General features: G+C 39.2%; 2 protein-coding genes across 2 annotated transcripts in view; one reads left to right on the plus strand and one right to left on the minus strand.

Moving 5' to 3' along the window:
* LOC127436440 (synapsin-3-like) overlaps nt 1-22,981 on the minus strand; it is a 116,059-nt gene that overhangs the window by 37,751 nt on the left and 55,327 nt on the right. The window lies entirely within an intron of this gene.
* Nucleotides 1,541-22,334, plus strand: LOC127436456 (metalloproteinase inhibitor 3-like). Its single transcript, XM_051690626.1, has 5 exons — nt 1,541-1,716; nt 11,826-11,908; nt 13,974-14,085; nt 17,508-17,629; nt 19,683-22,334. The coding sequence occupies exons 1-5, from the start codon at nt 1,599-1,601 to the stop codon at nt 19,878-19,880; spliced, it is 633 nt and encodes a 210-aa protein (XP_051546586.1). The 5' UTR covers nt 1,541-1,598; the 3' UTR covers nt 19,881-22,334.

Consider the following 22,981-nt stretch of genomic DNA (forward strand, 5'->3'; position numbering starts at 1 on the left):
TTCATCTTTTTTCATGTTAGTTAATAAAAATAAGATTGTTCATTGTTTGTTCACAGTGCATTAACTAATGTTAACATATATAACTTCTGCATGTATTAGTATATGTTGAAATTAACATTAACCAAGATTAATAAATGCTGTAAAAGTACTGTTCGTTGTAAGTTAATATTAACTGTAAATTGTCACCTGTATAGTGGCTATAATATCTTAACAGTGTGTGTTTTAATATTTATAGCCTGTTCCAGTTACTTTCATTGTAAGAGCATTAAAACTGATGAGTTGAAATGATTTTAACTGACTTTATGCCACAAATGTTGATAGAGCTTCACTTGAACTGAACTGGAATAATTCTTCAATTATAGAGCTCCTATTGAATCATTTTATTCTCATACAAACACACTTCTTTCATTCCAAAAGTTCATTACAGAGGTCAAAAGGTTTTGCTCTTTTATAACTCTGGACCTCATGAGATCAGACTGCGATCTCTCCACCGGCACCAGCACGCTATCGGAGCGAGATCAAGATTATTCTGGCTAATTCATGAGTGGAGGATTATAGGATTGAGTTTACAGGCTGTTCTGAGCACTGCGAGAGTGCAAAATACTGCACACGGATATAAAAACAGATCCGACATTATATAGTGTTATTATGTGTTTATTTTTCCATCACACTCTCAGAGCCAAAAAAACTCTCTCTGGTTTTGTCATGAGTAACTGAATCAACATCATTGCAACACACAGCAATAAATGAATATTTGGTCCAGGAACCCAGACGGAATCTGACATAATCGTATTTAAATATTTGCAGAATGAAGAAATGCTTTCACTAAGTGTCTACTATTAAACGGGAGTCGTAATGCATTACACATTAAATACAAACCACAAGAAAAACAGGAGTCTGAACACTACCAGATGAATCAAAAGTTTGGACACACTTAACTGGATTCAAGTTTTTAATGATTTTATAAACTTTTTAAATAAAAGCTTATGCTTAAATGCTTGAAATAGTTTTGCTGACAAAAATAAAGTGTGCTTACAGATTAATTTCTTTACAATCAAGTGATCAAGTATCCAGCATTCATGTAAACTCCAATACTTGTTTAAAGCATCTTAGGATGTCCCATGAAGTTGCTTGATATTTTTTGTTCAAACATAATTCCCATATTGGTTTTGTTTAACAGTGTGATTGCTATTATTCTATGTGGAAAAAGGACCTCGTGTAATGCATTTAAAATTTAGACTCTTTTAAATACCCTAAAAACACCCTAAACCACATTTTTTTATAAAATGTTTTTCATGCATGTCTGTTATTTCATGCTTCTTTCCATAAAGACTCAATTTTCCGGCTGAATTTGCTGCCTCTTAGTGGAAATGAGCGTCTGCCCTAGCAAACCTCAAAAAATCATAATGAAGTCACTTTCAATACGTCATGCGCCTGTAATGTTAAACGGCGCGCCCTGTGATTGGTCACCCGCTGCAGTGACGTCACCGCCGGCGCACTATATGTAATTAGTGGCGCGCACCGACAGGACAGCAGTGTGCACACGAGAGCGTGAGGGACGTATTCAGGAGCACACAGGAGCTTTTAGACACTTCAACATGAAGACTTCATTTTTTTTTCTGGTAGCTTCCTTCTGCCTGCAGATGTACCAGCCGACAGACGCGTGTTCGTGCGCGATGTCGCATCCGCAGGACGCGTATTGCCACGCAGACATCGGTAAGAGACGCACGCGCCTGTATGAGGGCATTTAAATATGACATGAGCGACTTATTCATAATACATGAGCGCGTGAGTGATTAATAGTATTTAAATATGACATAAGAGCGATTTATTCATAATAACAAGTGTATGAGTGTTATTACAGTATCTAAAGAATATAATATATTTTTTAACAGTATTTACCTTATGATGGTTTTTAAGAGAAGTTTGGTGACCTCCGCGCTTTTTCCCATATAATAACTAAATTAAATGGTTATTTAGTTATGCATGAAACCATATTTTGTGTTTGACAAGCGTAGCGTGTGTATTTGTATTTTTATTTTTAAAGAGTTTGTGTTGTGCTAGTACTGTGTGAATTATATACAGTATACTGTAAGTGCGTCATCGCGCGCTAAAACTCAAACACGAAAATCGCAAAGTTTCGCGAAGTTAATCAGTGATTCTGTGGTTCACAAAAACAGGGCCGGCCCCTGGGTTTGTGGGGCCCCCAGTGTGAAAATTGTCCTAACTTTAAAACATCCACTGAACCACTGCAAACATGATGAGCAAATTTTTTTTTAATAGAAAGCACTAAAAAAGAAGCACTATACTGTATAGCTCAATCGACGCCAAAAAACGTGTCCAATAGCTTTTTTCCCAACATGAGGATGTTTGGTTATAATGTACATGCATGCACAAGGGAATATGTGCATTTTAGATGCTGTGAACTCACCATTTTATCGCCTTATTTTAATGTACAATAAACCAATGTCTCAGTTAACATGAGGTCATGGATAATTACTGGGTAACATTTTACAATAAGGTTTGCATTAGGTATCATTATTAACAATGTATAATACAGTTTTCCAGCATTTATTAATCTTGGCTAATGTCAATTTATAAAAATGCAATTTTTTGTTTGTTCATGTTAGTTCATATTGTATTAACTACAGTGTTGAGTAAGTTACTCTAAAAAAGTAATTAATTACTAACTACTAATTACATTTTCTACAGTGTAATTAGATTACTGTGTCTGATAAGTAATTACATTACTTGTTACTAATTACTTCCTAAAACCCTGATCAACCTCGACCAGATGAAAAATACAAGGATAGACATGAAACTGTTCTTTTAATTCATTCAAATAAATCATATAAATAAATCAAATAAATTATTCATGAACTGGCCAAAGAATTTAAAGGGGCAGCGTTAAAATAGAAAACATACATTTTAACATTAGACGTTAAATTTAGATTTTAATTCACTATTGTTTTATATAGAATTGCTGTAGAGTCTATATAGTATTTAACACAATTACATTAGAAGTAACTAATTAAATTACTGAAAAATTAAGAGTAATCCCTTACCTTTTCCAATGAAAAAGTAATTACTTAGTAATGCATTACACCCAACACTGATTAACTAATGTTAACTTATACCATTTAAAAATGGACTAGTATATGTAGAAATTATTATAAATAAAATGACATTTTAAATAGGGCCTATAAACACAACACCTCGAAATATATATTTGTAAACAAATGTAAAGAATAAACAGATACCTCCCAGTAATGCTTTGCGTTATGAATAAATTATGCAGATTAGTGTGTACTGCTAAACTTCTTGCTGATTTTAGATACACTGCTGTTATTTTATTTGTTGTAACTTTCAGTTATTTGTCTTTTAGTGATTATTCAGAGCTCATTTTATATTTAATATGTTGTTTTTAGTTTTCAGCGTCATTGTGATTTGTATGTTAAATGATCAGGTCATCGCGCATTGCACGTTCTGTTGAGTGTGCGCGAAAGAAACCATTGAACTGCGGAGAATTTCAAAATAAAAGTCAGCAATGTTTCTTAATCTTGTAACTTGTTCATTTACTTGGCACGCGTTCGCGCCTTTTTCGTCTCGTCTTCGTTATTGTTGATGAAGTCAAAAAACCCTTTGTCCTGACTATCACCCCTGGAGTCGCGAGTTTGAATCCAGGGCGTGCTGAGTGACTCCAGCCAGGTCTCCTAAGCAACCAATTGGCCCGGTTGCTAGGGAGGGTATAGTCACATGGGGTAACCTCCTCGTGGTCGCAATAATGTGGTTCTCGTTCTCGGTGGGGCGCGTGGTGAGTTGTGCGCAGATGCCGCGGAGAATAGAGTGAAGCCTCCACACGCGCTACGTCTCCGCGGTAACGTGCTCAACAAGCCACGTGATAAGATGCGTGGATTGACGGTCTCAGACGCGGAGGCAACTGAGATTCGTCCTCCGCCACCCGGATCCACCACGAGGACTTAGAGCGCACTGGGGATTCCAAATTGGGGAGAAAACCTTCGTCAATGAACAATTTCGTCAGTGATTTCGTTGAAGAGATTAACACTGTTTGCTAGTGATCTGTGATAGTGACTAACCATTCCAGAAGCAGACTGAAGCTCTTGCCATATGCTTCGTCAACATGAAATCAAAATCGTCTCGATTTACTCCACTTACTATTCTTGATCTATTTACTTTCTTAAATGCATGTCGTTCCTGGACTTGTAATAATAATGTAATGACTTGCTACGCCTCTAAAATGACTTTTCTTTTTGGCTGACATCACAGAGCCCTCTTATTTTTAAACCATCTGTCATATAGAGACCACATTGGTGGCATTTACTAGAGGTGGACCGATATACCGGTTTTACGATTAATAGGTGCCGATAGTTGCTTTTTTGGAACTATCGGTTATCGGCAAAAATCTGTGCCGATAGTTGCCAATAGTTTTAATGTAGTGAATGTAGGCTATAAAAAGCTTAATTTGGTAAATACTTAAATATAGAGGATTGTAACGAAGCAAAAGTCTCAGTCATCTCAAAATAAGTATGTGTATTCCAGGCTTGTTTGTAGTTAAAAGTCCCACGTTATGCAACAAATCTTCATTTTTTTCTTGTTATTATTGGGATTTTTGGTTGCACAATAAACTGCATCAGGGATTTTATTCATTTTGGACTCTTGTAGTCTTAATGTCTGTGCCCGTCATAGCAAGGAATGACTTAGAATTGTTTTAACATACTATAAATTCTATAAATCAATTTTAAAAACTATCGGTCGATTAAAGGCCCCGTGAAGTGCTTTGACGAGCATGGTTTGATTTGATGTTTTGACGTATTTCCTAATGAAACAGGAAGTGGGGGCGGGACATGTCGAATGACTCATCCCACTTTTAAAAATAGCCAATAGGCTTTAGTTTACAGACACACACCCCTTTCCACCATGCTGCTAATGAGCCACTTGCAATACTATTGGTCTTTTCATGATCTCATAGCAATCCGATCAGTAAACTGCATGAAGTGACGAAGTGTAAATACCCCCATTATGTACACCTCATGGGTTACAGTAGTTTCATGTTGATTTTACAAGTTCTACCATGTACATCGCCGCAAATAATTCTAATGCAAATGAGTTTAACGGCTTTCACATCATGTATCCTCATCAATGTTAAGAGTGGCAACAAACCATCTGCTGTGTTTCATCTGCTGCGCTCTTCCCACTGACAGGGAGTCGTGGCTCTGTCATGCTGCAGGCCATGATGAAACCCACAAAATCCGGTTTCAAGGTCTCGGCTCGTTGTGAACAGCAGCGTACGCCAACACAGAGCGTTTATGAGCGGCACCGCTGAGCTTGTGTAGATAAAACTGTGAGTGAGTTTTGAGTGGGATCAGCTGAAATCAAAGGCTGAATGTCTGGTGAAGAGGCCACTTATGACTCGCATACTAATGAGAGCGTTTGTGGATAAACTGAATATTGAGATGTCCCATAAAATGTGACTTTGGCTTTGTGTTGGTATCCATGCTGTATGAAAGGCAAAGACTGCAACTACTGTGTTGAACTTTTGTTTCAGTGTCTGAATCAATGGCAGTAGGCCAGCCATGCAGTTTTCTCCAGTACTACAGAATGTGCCTTTCATTCTGTTGCCATGTGGAACATATTTTCAGTGGCATCATATGGACGTAGAGCCATACGAGGCAGGCAGAGTGGTAAACATCCAGTTATTCTTCACATGTTTGGATTGGACCATTTTAACACAGTAAATCTGTATTTTTTTTAAAAGAGCAACTGCGAAAACTCTAACCTTCTGAAGAGTGTCTTTCTTGCCCTGGTTAGTTTTGCACAGTGTCTGGTTAGACTGGTAGCTGTCTGATCAACTGGCTGCTTTCACTGGATCTTTGGAGGGCGGCAGATGGTTGGAGTTGCTTTGAAGTGAATTGAAGATGCACGTTTAAGCGTCTTGCGCTCTGTAATCAACTCACGAGAGATTAATCACAAATGTGCAAATGAGATCATGAAATAACTAGGGCTGGGCATTGATACAGATTTCCCAAATCGATTCATGTGGGTATATTTCAGTTATAATGTCCATTTTGTTTACATAAAAAGAAGTTCTCAGTTAATGCTGTTAATTACACAGGGGAGCTTATAACTTGGTACATTATGAAAATATTAATTGTAAAAATTGTATTTGATCATTTTGGTCACATTTTAGCTTCCATGCATTCCATTAATAAATATGATGTCTTGAAATTGCATATATTATTGCTTGCCGTTAAATCGCTGAATATGGGACTAGAGCATATTGAGCGCTTCAATACAGGACAAACATTGCATATGTCACCTCAACCATTTTTTAAGCCATTGTCCTAGACTAATGTGTTGATATTTGGATACTGCCCTCATGAAAAACATAATCAATGGCAAAACATCCATTGCTGAACACGCACAAGTTTGCATCGTTACTATGGCAACTAATGTGGACGTGCTAGCAAAAGCGACGGCAGTCTGAACAGAAAAAATGAGATCTGTCCACATATAACCTGCCGTTATATGTCGTGAGTTTGAATCCAGGGCGTGCTGAGTGACTCCAGCCAGGTCTCCTAAGCAACCAAATTGGCCCGGTTGCTAGGGAGGGTAGAGTCACATGGGGTAACCTCCTCGTGGTTGTGATTAGTGGTTCTCGCTCTCAATGGGGCGTGTGGTAAGTTGTGCGTGGATCGTGGAGAGTAGTATGAGCCTCCACATGCTGTGAGTCTCCGCGGTGTCATGCACAACGAGTCACGTGATAAGATGCGCGGATTGACGGTCTCAGAAGCGGAGGCAACTGAGACTTGTCCTCCGCCACCCGGATTGAGGTGAGTAACCGCGCCACCACGAGGACCTACTAAGTAGTGGGAATTCCAAATTGGGGAGGAAAGGGGAAAACAAAAAAACAAAATACAAAAAAGAGAGGGAAAACTTAATGAAGCCAGCTGCTGAAAAAAATACACCGCCCCAATAGGTTTTATTGCACCATTCAAATGCAACCAATATGAATTTCCAGCTCCATTATAGCTGTTGCAGAGCAATTTTCTGCCAAAATGCCCACTGCAAACCTCCAGAATGTGTTGAACAGCAGTGATCTTACATGTAGCCCCAGTTGGCAGGGATTTTGAAGGCATTTGAAATGGTCCATTCACTCTGGACTGCTGCACTAAAGGCCTTTCAAGCCCCAGATTAGTGTTTTGCCCTACACGGTGGCCCCTGAAGTTTAATATCCCGCTCTGGTTCCCATCTGACGTGGTGATGGGGTGAGGTGCCATGCAGGGGTGTCTCAACTGAGATCGGTTTAATGCAGTTTAACTAGGGCGGGTTAAACTTCAGGGACAGAGCAGCAGTTAAGAAGAAACTCTTCGTAAGACGGGCGTACACAGTGCGAGTTCTGACACTCGGGAGGTCGTGAGCCCCTGCACATGTTACGAGTCAGTTTATCTGATTATCAGATGCAGTGGTGCATGACTTAACGACCTGGCGAATTCCGAAGCAATCGCTCAAATTTTTGCGCTATTTATCATTATAAGATATAAAGCCAGAGGAGGACATTGCTTTCATTTCTTGTAGCTTGCGATTTAGAAATAAAAAAGAAGACTGGCATTGCCAGGGGATGCATTAGCTGATATATATATATGTATGGATAATTAATACAAATGCTGTCCGACATTTGACAGATTCAGATTTTGAAGGGAGGCTGTGTGATTTCATGACTGCATACATCAATCATAACAACAGTGTGTTGCTGTCAGTTCTGCATTATAATAAAGCGCACAAAATTAAAATGAAAGTGTGCAAACTACACGCGCCGTTTCTGTCAGTTATTTATTTTAATTTATTTTTTTATGACCGTTTGGCTTTTTTTTTTTTTTTCTCCCAATTTGGAATGCCCAATTGTGGTGTAGTGACTCAATCTGGATGGTGCCTCCAAGTCTGAGACCGTCAATCCGCGCATCTTATCATGTGACAGCACGGAGACATAGCATGTGTGGAGGCTTCACGCCATCCACCGCGGCATCAACGCACAACTCACCACACGCCCCACCGAGAACGAACCACATTATAGCGACCACGAGGAGGTTACCCCATGTGACTCTACCCTCAATTTGGCCAATTTGGTTGCTTAGGAGACTTGACTTGTGTCACTCAGCACGCCCTGGGATTCAAACTAGTGAACTCCAGGGGTGGTAGCCAGCGTCTTTACCACTGAGCTGCCCTGGCCTTTTGGCGGGATAGGGAAAGTAGAGAGGTGACAGGAAATGAGAGGGAGAAGTGTGGGAATGGGATTGAGAAAGGACCTCACGAGTCAGGACTCGAACTCGGGTCACCCACGATGCATCAGCACCACATGTCATGAGCACAGCCCGCTAGGCTACGACTCTCATGTAGGCTACATCCTTCCCATATGTGTCGCTGCTTGCATGCTGGACGGAAATTTTAAATCTTTGTCTGTCAGAGTGACGCCGTGCGGCAAATTATTTGTTTGAAGGGCAGAGAACAGCACGGCGTTTCTGTAGAATCATTCAGTGATGTGGTCGTGAATAATATGGGACACCAAAAGTGTAAAAGCTTCATAAACACTCATTTTCATTGATCATGTGAGTTGTAACACCTTCTCCTGATTGGTCAACTTCAGGTAGATCGGCAAATCGGCTCGTTCAACCGCACACACCTCAAAAATTCAAGCCGACAGCGGCCACTTTTTTTAGACGGTTTTAAAAAGTATCGGGAGGTTGTGAGCTGCTCGTAAGCTGCTCGTAATTCCTCTCACACGATGCGAGCCGCGACCACACGAGTGCAAACGATTTCCACGGGAGAGCTCGCACTACAGCCGAAAATCGCACCGTATATACGCACGCCTGAAGCCGTATCAGCTTATTGTAAACATGTTTTGAATCGCAGTATTTGAGCAAATATACTTGCAGTATAGCTCATTAAGAGAAAAAAAAACATGTTTCTTATTGGCCAAAAAGTGTCAAAAGAGCCCAAGTCTCTATGATATTCTGGTCTCTAGATACGACTCTGGGCAAGCATCAGGAATTAACAAGGGTTCAAGGCAAAATGCCACCAGAAGTGACAAAAATACCACCGAAATTAGAAATGCTAGAGTAAAAAAACACAACCCTATGTTTTTAATTTGTAACATCTGATATATTTCCTAATGTTACATTTTCAGGCTGTTATACACAATTTCTCACATAATTAATGAGTTTCATATTAAGACTGTACCAGTGTCAGAAATTAACTTTTCCATTAAAGAGCAGTAATTGCCCCCTGGATTTGATTTTTCAGGGGCATTTTGTACTTTTATGAGGGCATATATTATTCTAAACATAAAAAAAATATACAGTGATTTTTTTTTTTAAATAGTTAAATTAAATAAATGAATTTTCAATCTGATTAATAAGATTCAGAATACATTACCTCTTAGCCATAACGTTAAATCAACATCAACTCAACTCATATGTTTTACAATATGTATAACTAGGCCTAGAATAGATAAGTATCAGATGTTACAAATACAGAGGAATTCTATACAATTAAAATTTTTGGGGGGCATTTTTAGTGGCACTTTTGGAGGATTTCTATGCTTTAACCCATTTACCTCTGAAAGCGATCGGCCATCTACTTTCTGAAATGTAAGTCAAACTCTTGAGCACTTCATGAATATTCAAGATTCACAGCGGGTGTACAGCAGCTCGGGGCTTTCATGTATGATTCACAGGGGTTATGAGGGGGGTTCAGCACTTAAATATAGCCGCGAGAGATCGGCGCCCGCGGGCCGTGCGCACGGCTACAGTAACTCTCTCTGATCAGGTGGAAGTCATACCGACAGCTCTGGAATGAGGTTACGTAAACATTCACAGGCGCTCTGGAGTCAACTATAGCGAGAGAGAGCGTTTAACTGATCAGAGCAGCCACTCCAGGAAGTTATATGTAGGTGAGGTCAAGAGGTCACCGGAGAGTTCTAGAAGTGTCTTTTCACACACTTCAGAAACAAGGTCAACAGCCAATCACAGCACTGCTCTAAAGGCCAACCCATTCTTAGACTTGAGCTCAGTGGCATGAACTTTGAACCTTTAGCATTTGCTGATGGAGGTGATGAAAGCCACAGTCTCATGACAGGTGACCGTGAGGTCAAACTGATTAGCAACAGAGTAAATGAAAGAGTCAAGTTACTCGATTGGTCCATTAAAGGGACAGTTCACCCAAAAATCATTTACTCACCCTCATGCCATCCCAGATGTGTATGACTTTCTTTCATCTGCAGAACACAAATGAAGATTTTTAGAAGAATATTTCAGCTCTGTAGGTCCATACAATGCAAGTGAATGGTGACCAGAAATGTGAAGCTCCAATAAAAAAGCACATAAAGGCAGCATAAAAGTAATTCATAAGACTCCAGTGGTTTAATCCATGTGTTCAGAAGTGATATGATAGGTGTGTGTGAGAAACAGATCAATATTTAAGTCCTTTTTGCTAGAAATTCTTCTCCCTGCCCAGTAGGGGGCGTATGCATGAAGAATGTGAATTGCCAAACACAAGAAGAAAGTGAAAATGAAAGTTAAACTGGAGATTGACTGAGCATGGAGGAGAATCTATAGTAAAAAAGGACTTTAATATTGCTCTGTTTCTCACCCACACCTATCATATCACTTCTGAAGACATGGATTAAACCACTGGAGTCTTATGGATTACTTTTATGCTGCCTTTATGTGCTTTTTGGAGCTTCAAAGTTCTAGCCACCATTCACTTGCATTGTATGGACCTACAGAGCTGAAATATTTGTAATTTAACCAGTATGTTTCGCACACCCCGGCTGATAGTAGACTAATTTGTGTCAAGCTTTCTTCCATGAAACATAAAAGATGTTTAGCAGAATGTTCACGCTGCTCTTTCCCTCACAATGAAAGTATCATGACAGTAGTCTATATGACTATAGAGGGGAAGATTTTAAGTGAATAACCTCTTTATTTAAATCTGTTTTTCAACTTCAGAAGACTCAAATTTAGCACGAGTCATATGGACTACTTTTATGATACGTTTATGGTGTATTTTATTCTTTTTGGTGCTTGACAGTCACTGATTACTGTATGGAAAAGTGCAGCATGAACAAATCTTCCATTTGTGTTCCTCAGAAGGAAGCCAAATATGTTTGGAACGACCTGAGGGTGAATATAATGACAGAATTGTCATTTTTGTGTGAACTGTTCCTTTAAAATGCTTTAATTTTGTTCTCGCTCCCTGCACACACCAACGTCTGTGGGCCCCGAGAGGAGAGAGACGATAATGGTGGGGGGGGGATGCTAGAATCTTCCTTTCAGGCCGGATGAATTAACTTTTCCTCTTATATCAGCCTGAGGAATTTGAGCCTTGAAGAATTCCAGGCAGGAAATTCCAGCGGTGAAAGATAACAAACATTCCTTCGTTCCTCTCTGTCAGAAGAGCAGGTGAAGTTCCCTCTGTAGATGTTGGCAGACATTCACGGATGTAAACGAGGCTTCACATGATGACTCGTCTGCTCATGTTTTGTCTGCACTCATGAGGGTGCATTAGTGTATCAGGTTACCGATGCTCTCACTGCAGGGGATTATGGGAGCGAAGCCGCTCAAATTGACCTCATTCTTTGCTCTCTGAGGAGGAAGTCCAGTTCCACAATCGATACAGTTTTTAGAGACATTTGGAGTCTCTGTCACCTATGAATTTTAGGCAGAAATCCTGCTATAACAGATGCAATCAGACGTCCCTCTAGAATACTGTATTAATGCGGTTTCATTGTGTTTGTTGTGTTTTTGCAGTGATCCGAGCAAAAGTTGTGGGCAAGAAACTTCTGAACGACGGGCCGTTTGGCACCCTGCGCTACACCATCAAACAGATGAAGGTGTGTTCATTTTCACAACATTGCCAACATGTACATCAAACACAACAGCAGTAGAGCTCAGAAAACTCCCGCTTCAAGTGCATGAACAGATCATGCATGCGTGGGAAACATTTCTGCACCAACATATGGGACTTGAAGTTTAAATGTAACCAGTAGCTAGTAGTTTTATGTTACATTTAATTTCATACTGAATGTTCACTTGAATAATTGATAGGCATTTTGTTTTCTTAATTTACAATTTTTTGTGCTCTATTGTTTTTAATTTGTTTCTATTTATTGCTTTCATTTATTCTTAATAATGTTTTAATTATTTTTTTATTTTTTATTATTCTATTACAGACTGTTGACTTGTCTTGAATAATTAGAACTTGAAACAAAGCTTACATAATAAAAAATAAATTTAAAAATAGAGATTTCAGTGACATTTCTGGGCCTGGAAAACACAATTTTAAAATTCCCTGATATTTCCAGGATTTCCATGCACTCAAAAAATTATTTTAAGATTTTCGCATTTAAATTTGATTAAAAAAAAATTCCATCAAATTTAATGGAGTAATCTTTAACGTAGTGCGACCCCCCGCGTCCTTCTGCGTGGATATTTTTTTTTGTTTGTCTTCACTATTTAATTTCATTTAAACTGACTGATCTCAGTTCAGAAGACTCTGTGCTGTCAGTAAAGGGTTAAACTTTCGTGACAAAACAACATGGCGCTGACCACAGCGGAGTTTGTCTTTGGGAGAAACACCAACAAAGCTAAATCTGTTAAGAAACCTAATTAAGTTTTCACATTGAAACTTGTGTCAAAAGATTAACATCTCTAGTTTAATCCGATATGCCATTTTAAAAAATTTCATTGGTTTATCATGAAACGGCACGCTGTTAAACACAATGACCACAGAATTAACTATGCTAATTTCTGATTGGTAAAATGCTTCAGCTCTTGCTATCACTTGTTTGTTTGACAGTACAAAGAGAGAACATTGAGATCCTGTTGCCAAAGTAGAAACATTGTAACATAAATGTCAAATCATTTTTATTTGTAGTTTTTTTTATTTGTGCTTTTCCCAATACACAATTGTTCTAAAGCAGCTTTATAGAAAATCAGCTGTCTCAAAAACATGCATAAACACTCCTGGAAACATAAACAATTTGATGAATAAAATCTGACTTTCTATAGCTTCCCTTACCAAAAATAAATAAATAAATTGTTCTTGCAAACTTACCACAAAATTGCTGTTCGTTATTTTCACATGCAAATGAGTTTGTGATTCGCTGCAAATGTTTGCCGAAGTTTGCAGCTCTTCACCGGTAGTGGTGAACCTACAGCAAACCTTTGGCAACAATGAACAGTTTGCCGAAAAGCTAATTCGCCAGTATAATTTTAAAGTTCACAACTTAGTCCCGCTGTCCCCATATGTGGACATACATTTTGAGGAAAACTATTTGCTCTTCAAAAAACGTTTTTTTTGTTTGTTTATTAGATGCAACTAGTTACAAATCAAAAATGGAAATGGAAAATGCACACCGCAGTCACGCTCGTGTCTCAAGAGGTTTATAAAATGAAATTTGGAACACCCAATTCCCAGTGCGCTCTAAGTCCTTGTGGTGGTGTAGTCACTCACCTCAATCTGGGTGGCGGAGGGCGAATATCAGTTGCCTCCACGTTTGAGACTGTCAATCCGCGCATCTTATCACGTGACTTGTTGAGCGTGTTACCGTGGAGACGAAGCGCGTGTGGAGGCTTCACGCTATTCTCCGCGGCATCCACGCACAACTCACCACACACCCCACCGAGAGCGAGAACCACATTATAGCGACCACGAGGAGGTTACCCCATGTGACTCTACCCTCCCTAGCAACCGGGCCAATTTGGTTGCTTAGGAGACCTGGCTGGAGTCACTCAGCACGCCCTGGATTCAAACTCGTGACTCCGGGGTGATAGCCAGCGTCAGTACTCGCTGAGATACCCAGACCCCGAAACTGTTCCTGTTGAATATGTTCAATGTGTTTTGGTCAGTTGTGTCTCAGTAATTGTTAACTGTGTTGTGTGTTTTGTGTTGTGTAGATGTACAAGGGCTTTGATAAGATGCAGCACGTGCAGTACATCTACACGCATGATTCAGAGAGCATGTGTGGAGTCAAGTTTGACATCAACAAATACCAGTACCTCATCACAGGTGAGAGCATGACATCACCTGTCACAGGTGTCAACATCATCTACAATATACACTGAATGTATAATTGATAAAAACGTCTATCACCAGGATAACTAATTACTTAAGGCTGCATTTTATTGCAAGCACCAATATGAAAGAATCTCTAGTCCAGCTTCAAGCCTAAACGTGAAGATGTGCAACAGCACAGTATCCTAAATATATAATGGGTTTCTGGTTGCGGGCGGATGATATCAGCTCTGTGTTTGAACTCTGCTGACAGGCGCTGGAGAACTTGCTTTGATCACTCAGTGTGTGAGATGAGCTTTTAAAGAGGCTGATGCTCTTCATAAAGTCTTTCTTAACCAGCAACTGAAGTGTAATCTAAAGCCACACACACAGCGGCAGAGCGTCTTTTGTTTTCAATGAAAGCTGCGGTGGCGAGCGTGTGACACGCACCTGTCGCAGAGGTTGAGATTCTGCTGTAGGTGATAATCCACAAACAGTCAAACGCTAAATATAGTGATCAAAAGAGCCAGAGGTATGAGTATCCAGTTAATCCAGCCGTACTCCAGAAGATTATTTTACCCCGTTGACCTAGAGAGAGAATATTCATGAAAGAGCACAAATAAAAGTGGCCTGATATTTGATCCTGCAGCTTGCAGGGGGAGTGTGGCTGCATTAGTGCTGTTTAATATGCAACGACACAGACTTTTAAAGAAATGTTGTGCTGTAAGTACTGGACTGGGGTATTACTGAAGTGTAAATGTTTGCACTGAAAATCATTTGCATTCAAAGCATCCGGTAGGGCTGCACGATTACGAGAAAAATCAGAATTGTCGATTATTTCCCTTGATATTGTAATTGCAATTATTAATTTTGATTAATAGAATTTACAGCAAACCAACCTCTAGAGAATCCAAAACAAGTGCAAATATGTTGCTATGTTGATCGCAAACTGCACCCAAGAATTTCACACACCATTGCACTTGTGTATATGGCTGTGTGACAATAAAGTGATTTGATTTGATTTGAAATAACCAACGGTGCTTTTTGCTTTGGTTCTAGAGCTTCTCTTTGAGGCCACGTCCACACGAATCCGTTTTCGTTATAAAACATATTTTATTTTTCTTCATCCGCTGAAAATGGAAACTTTCGAAAGCGCTATCTAGTACCACACATTGGAAAATGATGATGTAAAGTACTAGGGCTGAAACGATTAGTCGACATTTTTGACAACTATTTTGACAATTATTTTCATTGTCGAATAGTCGTTTGATTGTCATTTAACATAACATGAGATCACATTCAACTCTAAAAAATACAAAATAAGTAAATACAGAAGCACTCTCATTGTGGAATAAGTGGAGCCGGAGCTCTTTAAAGGAAACACCCCAGCGTTACATCTTTAATGCAGTTATATTTAATGCGTTACATCTTTAATGCGGTAATATTTAATGCGTTACATCTTTAATGCGGTTATATTTAATGCGTTACATCTTTAATATGGTTATATTTAATGCGTTACATCTTTAATTGCGGTAATATTTAATGCGTTACATCTTTAATGCGGTTATATTTAATGCGTTACATCTTTAATGCGGTTATATTTAATGCGTTACATCTTTAATGCGGTACATATTTAATGCGTTACATCTTTAATGCGGTTATATTTAATGCGTTACATCTTTAATATGGTTATATTTAATGCGTTACATCTTTAATTGCGGTAATATTTAATGCGTTACATCTTTAATGCGGTTATATTTAATGCATTACAGCTTTAATGCGTTACATCTTTAATGCGGTTATATTTAATGCGGTTACATCTTTAATGTGGTTACATCTTTAATGCGGTTATATTTAATGCGGTTACATCTTTAATGCGGTTACATCTTTAATGCATTACAGCTTTAATGCGTTACATCTTTAATGCGGTTATATTTAATGCGGTTACATCTTTAATGTGGTTACATCTTTAATGCGGTTACATCTTTAATGCATTACAGCTTTAATGCGTTACATCTTTAATGCGGTTATATTTAATGCGGTTACATCTTTAATGCGTTACAGCTTTAATGCGTTACAGCTTTAATGCGGTTATCTTTAATGCGTTACAGCTTTAATGCGGTTATCTTTAATGTGGTTATATTTAATGCGTTATAGCTTTATTAAAGATAAAATAATATGGAAACAGATCATGTAAATAACTACAAACTCTGAATCGCGAGTCGCTAGTTCGAATCCAGGGTGTGCTGAGTGACTCCAGCCAGGTCTCCTAAGCAACCAAATTGGCCCGGTTGCTAGGGAGGGTAGAGTCACATGGGTTAACCTCCTCGTGGTCGCTATAATGTGGTTCTCGCTCTCGGTGGGGCGCGTGGTGAGTTGTGCATGGATGACGCGGTGGATGGTGTTAAGCCTCCACACGCGCTACGTCTCCACGGTAACGCGCTCAACAAGCGACGTGATAAGATGCGCGGATTGATGGTCTCAGGCAACTGAGATTCGTCCTCCGCCACCCGGATTGAGGCGAGTCACTACGCCACCACAAGGACTTAGAGCGCATTGGGAATTGGGCATTCCAAATAAAAAATAAATAAAAAGAGCTAATGATTAATCGTTGCGGTAATTGCCCGAATAGTCGAATAAACGTTCTAATAATCGTTAGATTAGTCGATTAGCAAAATAATCGTTAGTTGCAGCCCTATTAGGTACCAGAAGTCAGAAAATGTATTTGTGTAGACATAATACTTATTTTTGTGTGCCTCAGTGAAAAAGTAATGCATTAAAACTATAGTGAGAGTAGGGCTGGGCGGTATGACGATATATATTGTGGGGACAGAATAAAATGTCAATCGGTTGAGACTTGCCTATATCGTGGTATGTTAATATCTGTGTGCCTCCTCCTGGCTGCACGTGAGACTGATAGCGAGAGACAAACACGGAGAAACATGAACACAGAATGTGGGACGACTCCAAATCAAGTCAAACTCAGGAATAGAAATGTATTTTTTGCATTTAAAGGTGCTGTTTTCTCACATTCATGGATGAAAGCGCTCTTTCTGATGCGCGAGCACAGCGTGCGGGGGGGGGAGAAAAAGCACTTCAGATTCTAATCACTTTACATTCAGTGATAAAATGAGGAAAAGCTTGTTAATAAAACTCTGTATTCTCCGTGATGTGAAATTTTATCTTCCGCTAAAAGCCCCGCTGCTCTTTATAGTGTTGCTGACGCTGTCAGGCTTACTTACTCGCATCTTTACCTCCGCAAACACAGAGAGAGAAGCGATCGCACTGAATAAATTACCTCAGTTGTTATTAAAAAAATGACAAAAGGAATATATAATAGAAATAAAAAATCTGCTTTTAGAAGTACATGACCTCAAGCAACACACAAAACTCTAAAGGTGCAATAAAGCTAAAACTGAACGCGTTTGTCTCCTCAGGTCGTGTTCATGATGATAAAGTTTACACGGGACTGTGTAACTTCAATGAGAGGTGGGAGCGTCTGTCTCTGGCACAGAAGAAGGGCATCAACCATCGCTACCAGCTGGGCTGTAACTGCAGGGTGAGTGCCAACACATGAGCCTTATGAAGTGGTGGAGGGGACAGGGAGCACAAAAACATCCCATCACAGAATAGTGTTCAGAGAGACCAGCGCAAAACACACGATCAGTTGAGAAGCACTGGTTTAAAGAGCGTTCCTGTGTGCATCAGTGGACAGAAGTGTATTTTTGGGTTCTGTTGGAGAGCTCCAGATGTTTGGCTCTGGCATTAAACTGCTGTTTCAGAAGCCAAACTGGACTCAGTTCTGAGAGTATGGACTGATCTACAGATGTTCTGTACTGTAATCTGCTGTCCAGAAGACCTATGTTTATTTGAAGATGCACTGGCAAAATCAGCCACATTCCTAATAATCATCGAGTTTAATACGACTGAAGAAACTCTAGAAACTCGTAACTGAAAGTAGTTAAACTACAGTCAAGATAAAGTAGTTGGCTGAACTACAAACTACATTAATGCTAAAAAAGTAGCTTGTCAGTAGAACTGCTACACTGTTGTGAAAATCGCTGAACTTTTGTCACACTACTGAAAAATGTAACAACTTAGTAGCGTCACTACTTTTAGTTAGTTACTCTTTAACACTTCTAAAGACATTGTGGCAATCTTTATCTGTGTGATATTGTCTTCTAAACAGATGTTACACATTAGTTTGGGGTTTCGTTGCATATTTCATGTTTTTTGGGCAGTCATATTGCGCTGATGGGCAAAGCAACAGAAATGACACACATCTTACAGACCATCATCCTCAGCTGCTGTGTGCCACTCCCAAACATACACAAGTTCGTTTAGAAATCAGAAAGCCAAACATTAACCATAAATGACTCAAAGTCAGGACAAGCCAAATCTCCCAATTTGAATGCCCAATTCCGTAAGTTTTGGGCATCCAAAGTTCTGGATGCCCAAAATCTCGTGGTCGCGTAGTGACTCGCCTCAGTCTGGGTGGTGGAGGACGAATCTCAGTTGCCTCCGCGTCTGAGACCGTCAATCCGTGCATCTTATCATGTGGCTTGTTGAGTGCGTTACCGCGGAGACGTAGCGCGTGTGGAGGGTTCACGCTATTCTCCGCGGCATCCACGCACAACTCACCACACGCCCCACCGAGAACGAACCACATTATAGCGACCACGAGGAGGTTACCCCATGTGACTCTACCCTCCCTAGCAACCGGGCCAATTTGGTTGCTTAGGAGACCTGGCTGGAGTCATTTCGAACTAGCGAGCTAGTGAACTCCAGGGGTGATAGCCAGTGTCTTTTACCACTGAGCTACCCAGCCCCCCTGCAGGGATTTTCATCCCGACCGCTCCTGTTCCAACAACCCCGAATTTGTTGTCCACATTGGGCAAAAACCATACAAACAGACAACAAGTGTACACAAAGAACGTTTTATTTTTCTGTTATTGCTACTACCGGATGAGGCGTGACACGATGCCCATCTAATTTGCCTGAGGTTGATTTCTTAACACTAAGTTGACCATTTTCCAGTCCAAGTTTCACATCCTTTGACATCACAGTTTGGATCTGCCATTCTTTTAAAGCCCCATTGACTACCTGCATAGCTCTAAATATTGGATAATTTGATACACGTGCTGTGTGCACCTTTTTACATCCTATTTTCTGTGCATTGTTATCAAAAATAAATGGTAAAATTATTATATATTTGGACGCTCACAAAAAGTGTGACGGCAGGCGCTCTCAGGGGTGTGATACGAGCGAAACATGAATGTGCTCTGTGTGACGACATACATTCATAAAACATCTGGAAATGTAATTATCAAACTTGTGCTATTTACAGTTTTATAAAGATGTCTTCAATCCATCTCGATTTGTCTGGTTTCCCTCTTAGTCCATTCAAAAGCAAGAATGAGCATGAGTAGCATGAGTTCCTGAGTAGGAGCTCATTAGCATCAGGAACCATTCACAGACATTTAAACCCATCTGTCTTTAGAGGCGTTTTGCTGCAAACTCGAGTCGTTTTAGGTCAAAGTTTGGTTCCGTTCACACTGCTCGTCTTGTGATTTGTTGCTTTGAAAGCTCACCTGTGGCTCTTCTCTTCGTAGATCAAGCCCTGTTACTACCTGCCGTGCTTTGTGACCTCCAAGAACGAATGCCTGTGGACGGATATGCTGTCCCACTTCGGTTATCCCGGTTACCAGTCCCGCAACTACGCTTGCATCCAGCAGAAGGAAGGTTACTGCAGCTGGTATCGGGGTATGACCACTCGTGACAAAGTGACCATCAACACCACCGACCCCTGAACATGCCAAACATCACTTCTGCTTCCCCTTTCAAACCCCTTCCACTTCCCCAGCCTACAGTTCCCCGTGAAAGACGACTCCCGCCGACTTCGCCAATTTCTAATAGCACTTACTGTGGCACCTGCGATTCATCAAGAATTGCATCAAATTTTGCTGTGTGAGGCCTGGTGCAATTAATGCGAAACATACGAAGGCATGAACTGATACTCATAAACATAATCCATTGAGAAGATTTTATTAAATATTAAATAATTTATAAAGGCAATAATCTACGAACCTGCCGCAAAAAAAAAAAAAAAATTGCTTTTTAAACATGATTTTAAAACATAAAAAATAACTGCTATTGTACATGTACGGAAATCTACATTATGTCCAAGATTTATACTGTTAAGTACCTATTTATTAATTCTCTCTGCGTACCTCTGGATTGTGCTGTAATGTTCAGTTTTTTGCACTGTAACCACATATATAGAATGCACATCAAACACAGCTGGTAATATAGATATATATGGTTTAGGGCTGAACGATTAATCGAAATAAAACCAAAATCGCGATATGACCCAGTGTCGAGGATTGCGATTTAATTAAATAAATAAATAGTCTGAACGCCCGCTGTGCTGCGCTTGTGTGCGCAGTTGTTTTGTGTACTACACATGTTGTTTCCTTGTTGTTCTGTGCTTGATGCACACATTGACTGATGTGTTCCGAGTTTGGTTCGGTGTGCTTCCGTGCACTGAGCGCATTATATTTAAAGCGCCTCAGAATGACTTTAATTGCACATTTGTGTAATTTCACGTACCTCCATGTTTGGCTGCTACAATTTACTATAAAAATGTGAAATAACCCCATGACAGCAAGGCAGATAAGAGCATTTAACTGCATTAAAAGGCTGTTGTCAACTCAACTACAAACAACAGAAACTTGCGTTCCTTCAGTTTTCAAAATAAAAGCTTTCGGCAAAATAAAGGCTTGAAGGTTTAACCGGACTGCATAGCAATGCCACAAGCAAGTTAAGAAATTAAATTTATTAAAGAATTAAATTACTATTGAATAATAAGTATTATTATCATTTATTATACATTATTATTATTATAATAAAATAATATATTTCTATAATGATTTCTTAACTTAACATTTATTATTATATTGCAATAATATAATATTAAAAAAATAATAAGTAAGCTGACCCTTTCACAAATTGAACAAAAAGAAAGTACAAAGCAGACATATGCAACGTGATTGTGATTGTGAGGACCCCCCCCCCCCACCCTCCCCCGCCGTTTTACGGTTTTATTTATTCATTTAATTTGGTTGTTTTTAAGAGGGTTAGGGTAAGTGTGAAAACCCTTACGGAAATCGGCCGTAAAGCATAGCCGATGGTTGAATTTTGGTCAAAAGTATTCAAATGTTTTTTTCTATGTTTATATCAAAGTTCAAAATCGCACTCATAATATTTTTCAAAATGATCCCCATTAGATTCGTCTAAATTGTTCAGCCCTAATATGGTGAATATTTTTACAACTGTAAGCGCAGCTAAAATTGAACCTTCCAGCACAAATTTAGAGAAACTCTCGAGTTGAGCAATTGATGCATTTTATTATTTTCGTTGATTTGTTTCTCTTGCTGTTTATGATATAAGCTATGAGATTGATTTAGTATTTTTTTACTTAAAAAAAAAAAAAAAGTTTAGACCCAAAAGAGTCCAGATGTAATGTTTTTCCAACATCTAGTTTTATTAGTATTTATGCACCTTTTAATCTGAGAAACCATAAAATAGAAACTAACTAGCCAACACTGCTAACCTATATTCCAAATGTAATATATATATATATATATATACACACATACACATGCATATGTGCCAACATTCAATTATGCTTTTAACATTTTTAGGGTACGCTGGAAAAATTGCCCACATGAATACAGAGGTTTTGGTTCTGAATGAAATAGTATAAATGTGCATTGGAGTGTATCATATAGAACAGATAGAATAATTTAGCATTACCACTGAACTGATCACGTTTGTTTCATCTAGGGAGATTTCACAGGTTTTCTGGATCATTCCTCAGCTGGAGGCAGAAATGACTGCGATTTAGATGTTTCTTATACTGCAGATAGAGAAATGTTAATCAGTGTAGATGTAAACATGTCATGCACTAGTTTACTGCTGGTTTAGAATAAGAGTGTTCATCTCTGTGTCCAACTCGTGTTTTTATAACATGTAAAACACACAAACATCCTGGTCAAATCAGTCCTGTTTTACGCTCATGTAAGATGCAGATATGTTGTTTAATGTGTGTGTGTGTGTATACCGTATGCGTGTGTGTATACAGTATGTGTGTGTGTATGCAAACCAATTCCTAAAGAGGTGACCATTTTTCAAAATGGGCTTTCAAGAATGTTTTGATTTTTCATTTCTGTTTTATATTTTTATAATAAATATTGTGAAAACGGCTCTGTGACTCTCTTGTTGTTATTCATTTCTGTTAATCTGTATAGATATGGTATATCAGTAGCTGGGTTTCCATCCATGTGCATTGTGGGATATTGCATAAAAACTGCTGGATGGAAACATTCTTCTTATTCTTCAATAAGAAGAAATGCGCATAAACTATGATGAAAAACACATTTACCGAATAAACTCCTGTTGCATTTATTAGGAATACAAAATGCGCATCATGTGACTGAATAACTCGTTCATAACTAGACGAACCAGCGGACCAATCATAGCATCTGAAATGTTGAACAGTGTCCTGAAAGTCTGCGAAGAGGTTGGATACAAACTTGAACTGTGCCGAAGAGCACCTGCTCTTACTTGACACAGAAATATCTCATAGATCCGCACAGTAAAGTCATAAGAATGGAGGAACACACACACATAGTGCTCTCAGAACTGTGTGACGCGCTGTCACTCAGACATGAGACAAAGTTCTCAAAAGCAGCATCTGAATATCCATACTTCCTTATTGTATAGTATGCCAAAAAGAGTATGCCAGTGGAGTAGTACGTCCAAGTCTTCAGTATTCATGAAGCAGTATATGAGAAATGCCCGGATGACCTACTGTTTCCGGTGAGATTCTGAGTTACGATCCCATAACTCG

Source organism: Myxocyprinus asiaticus, chromosome 47 (assembly GCF_019703515.2).
Source record: "Myxocyprinus asiaticus isolate MX2 ecotype Aquarium Trade chromosome 47, UBuf_Myxa_2, whole genome shotgun sequence".
NCBI classification, from domain to species: Eukaryota; Metazoa; Chordata; class Actinopteri; order Cypriniformes; family Catostomidae; genus Myxocyprinus; species Myxocyprinus asiaticus.

Coding starts and splice junctions, on each gene's coding strand:
- LOC127436456 (XM_051690626.1), top strand. CDS start 1,599: ATGAAGACTTCATTTTTTTTTCTGGTAGCTTCCTTCTGCCTGCAGATG. Junction 14,086..17,507: donor ATACCAGTACCTCATCACAG/GTGAGAGCATGA, acceptor TTGTCTCCTCAG/GTCGTGTTCATGATGATAAA. Junction 17,630..19,682: donor AGCTGGGCTGTAACTGCAGG/GTGAGTGCCAAC, acceptor TTCTCTTCGTAG/ATCAAGCCCTGTTACTACCT.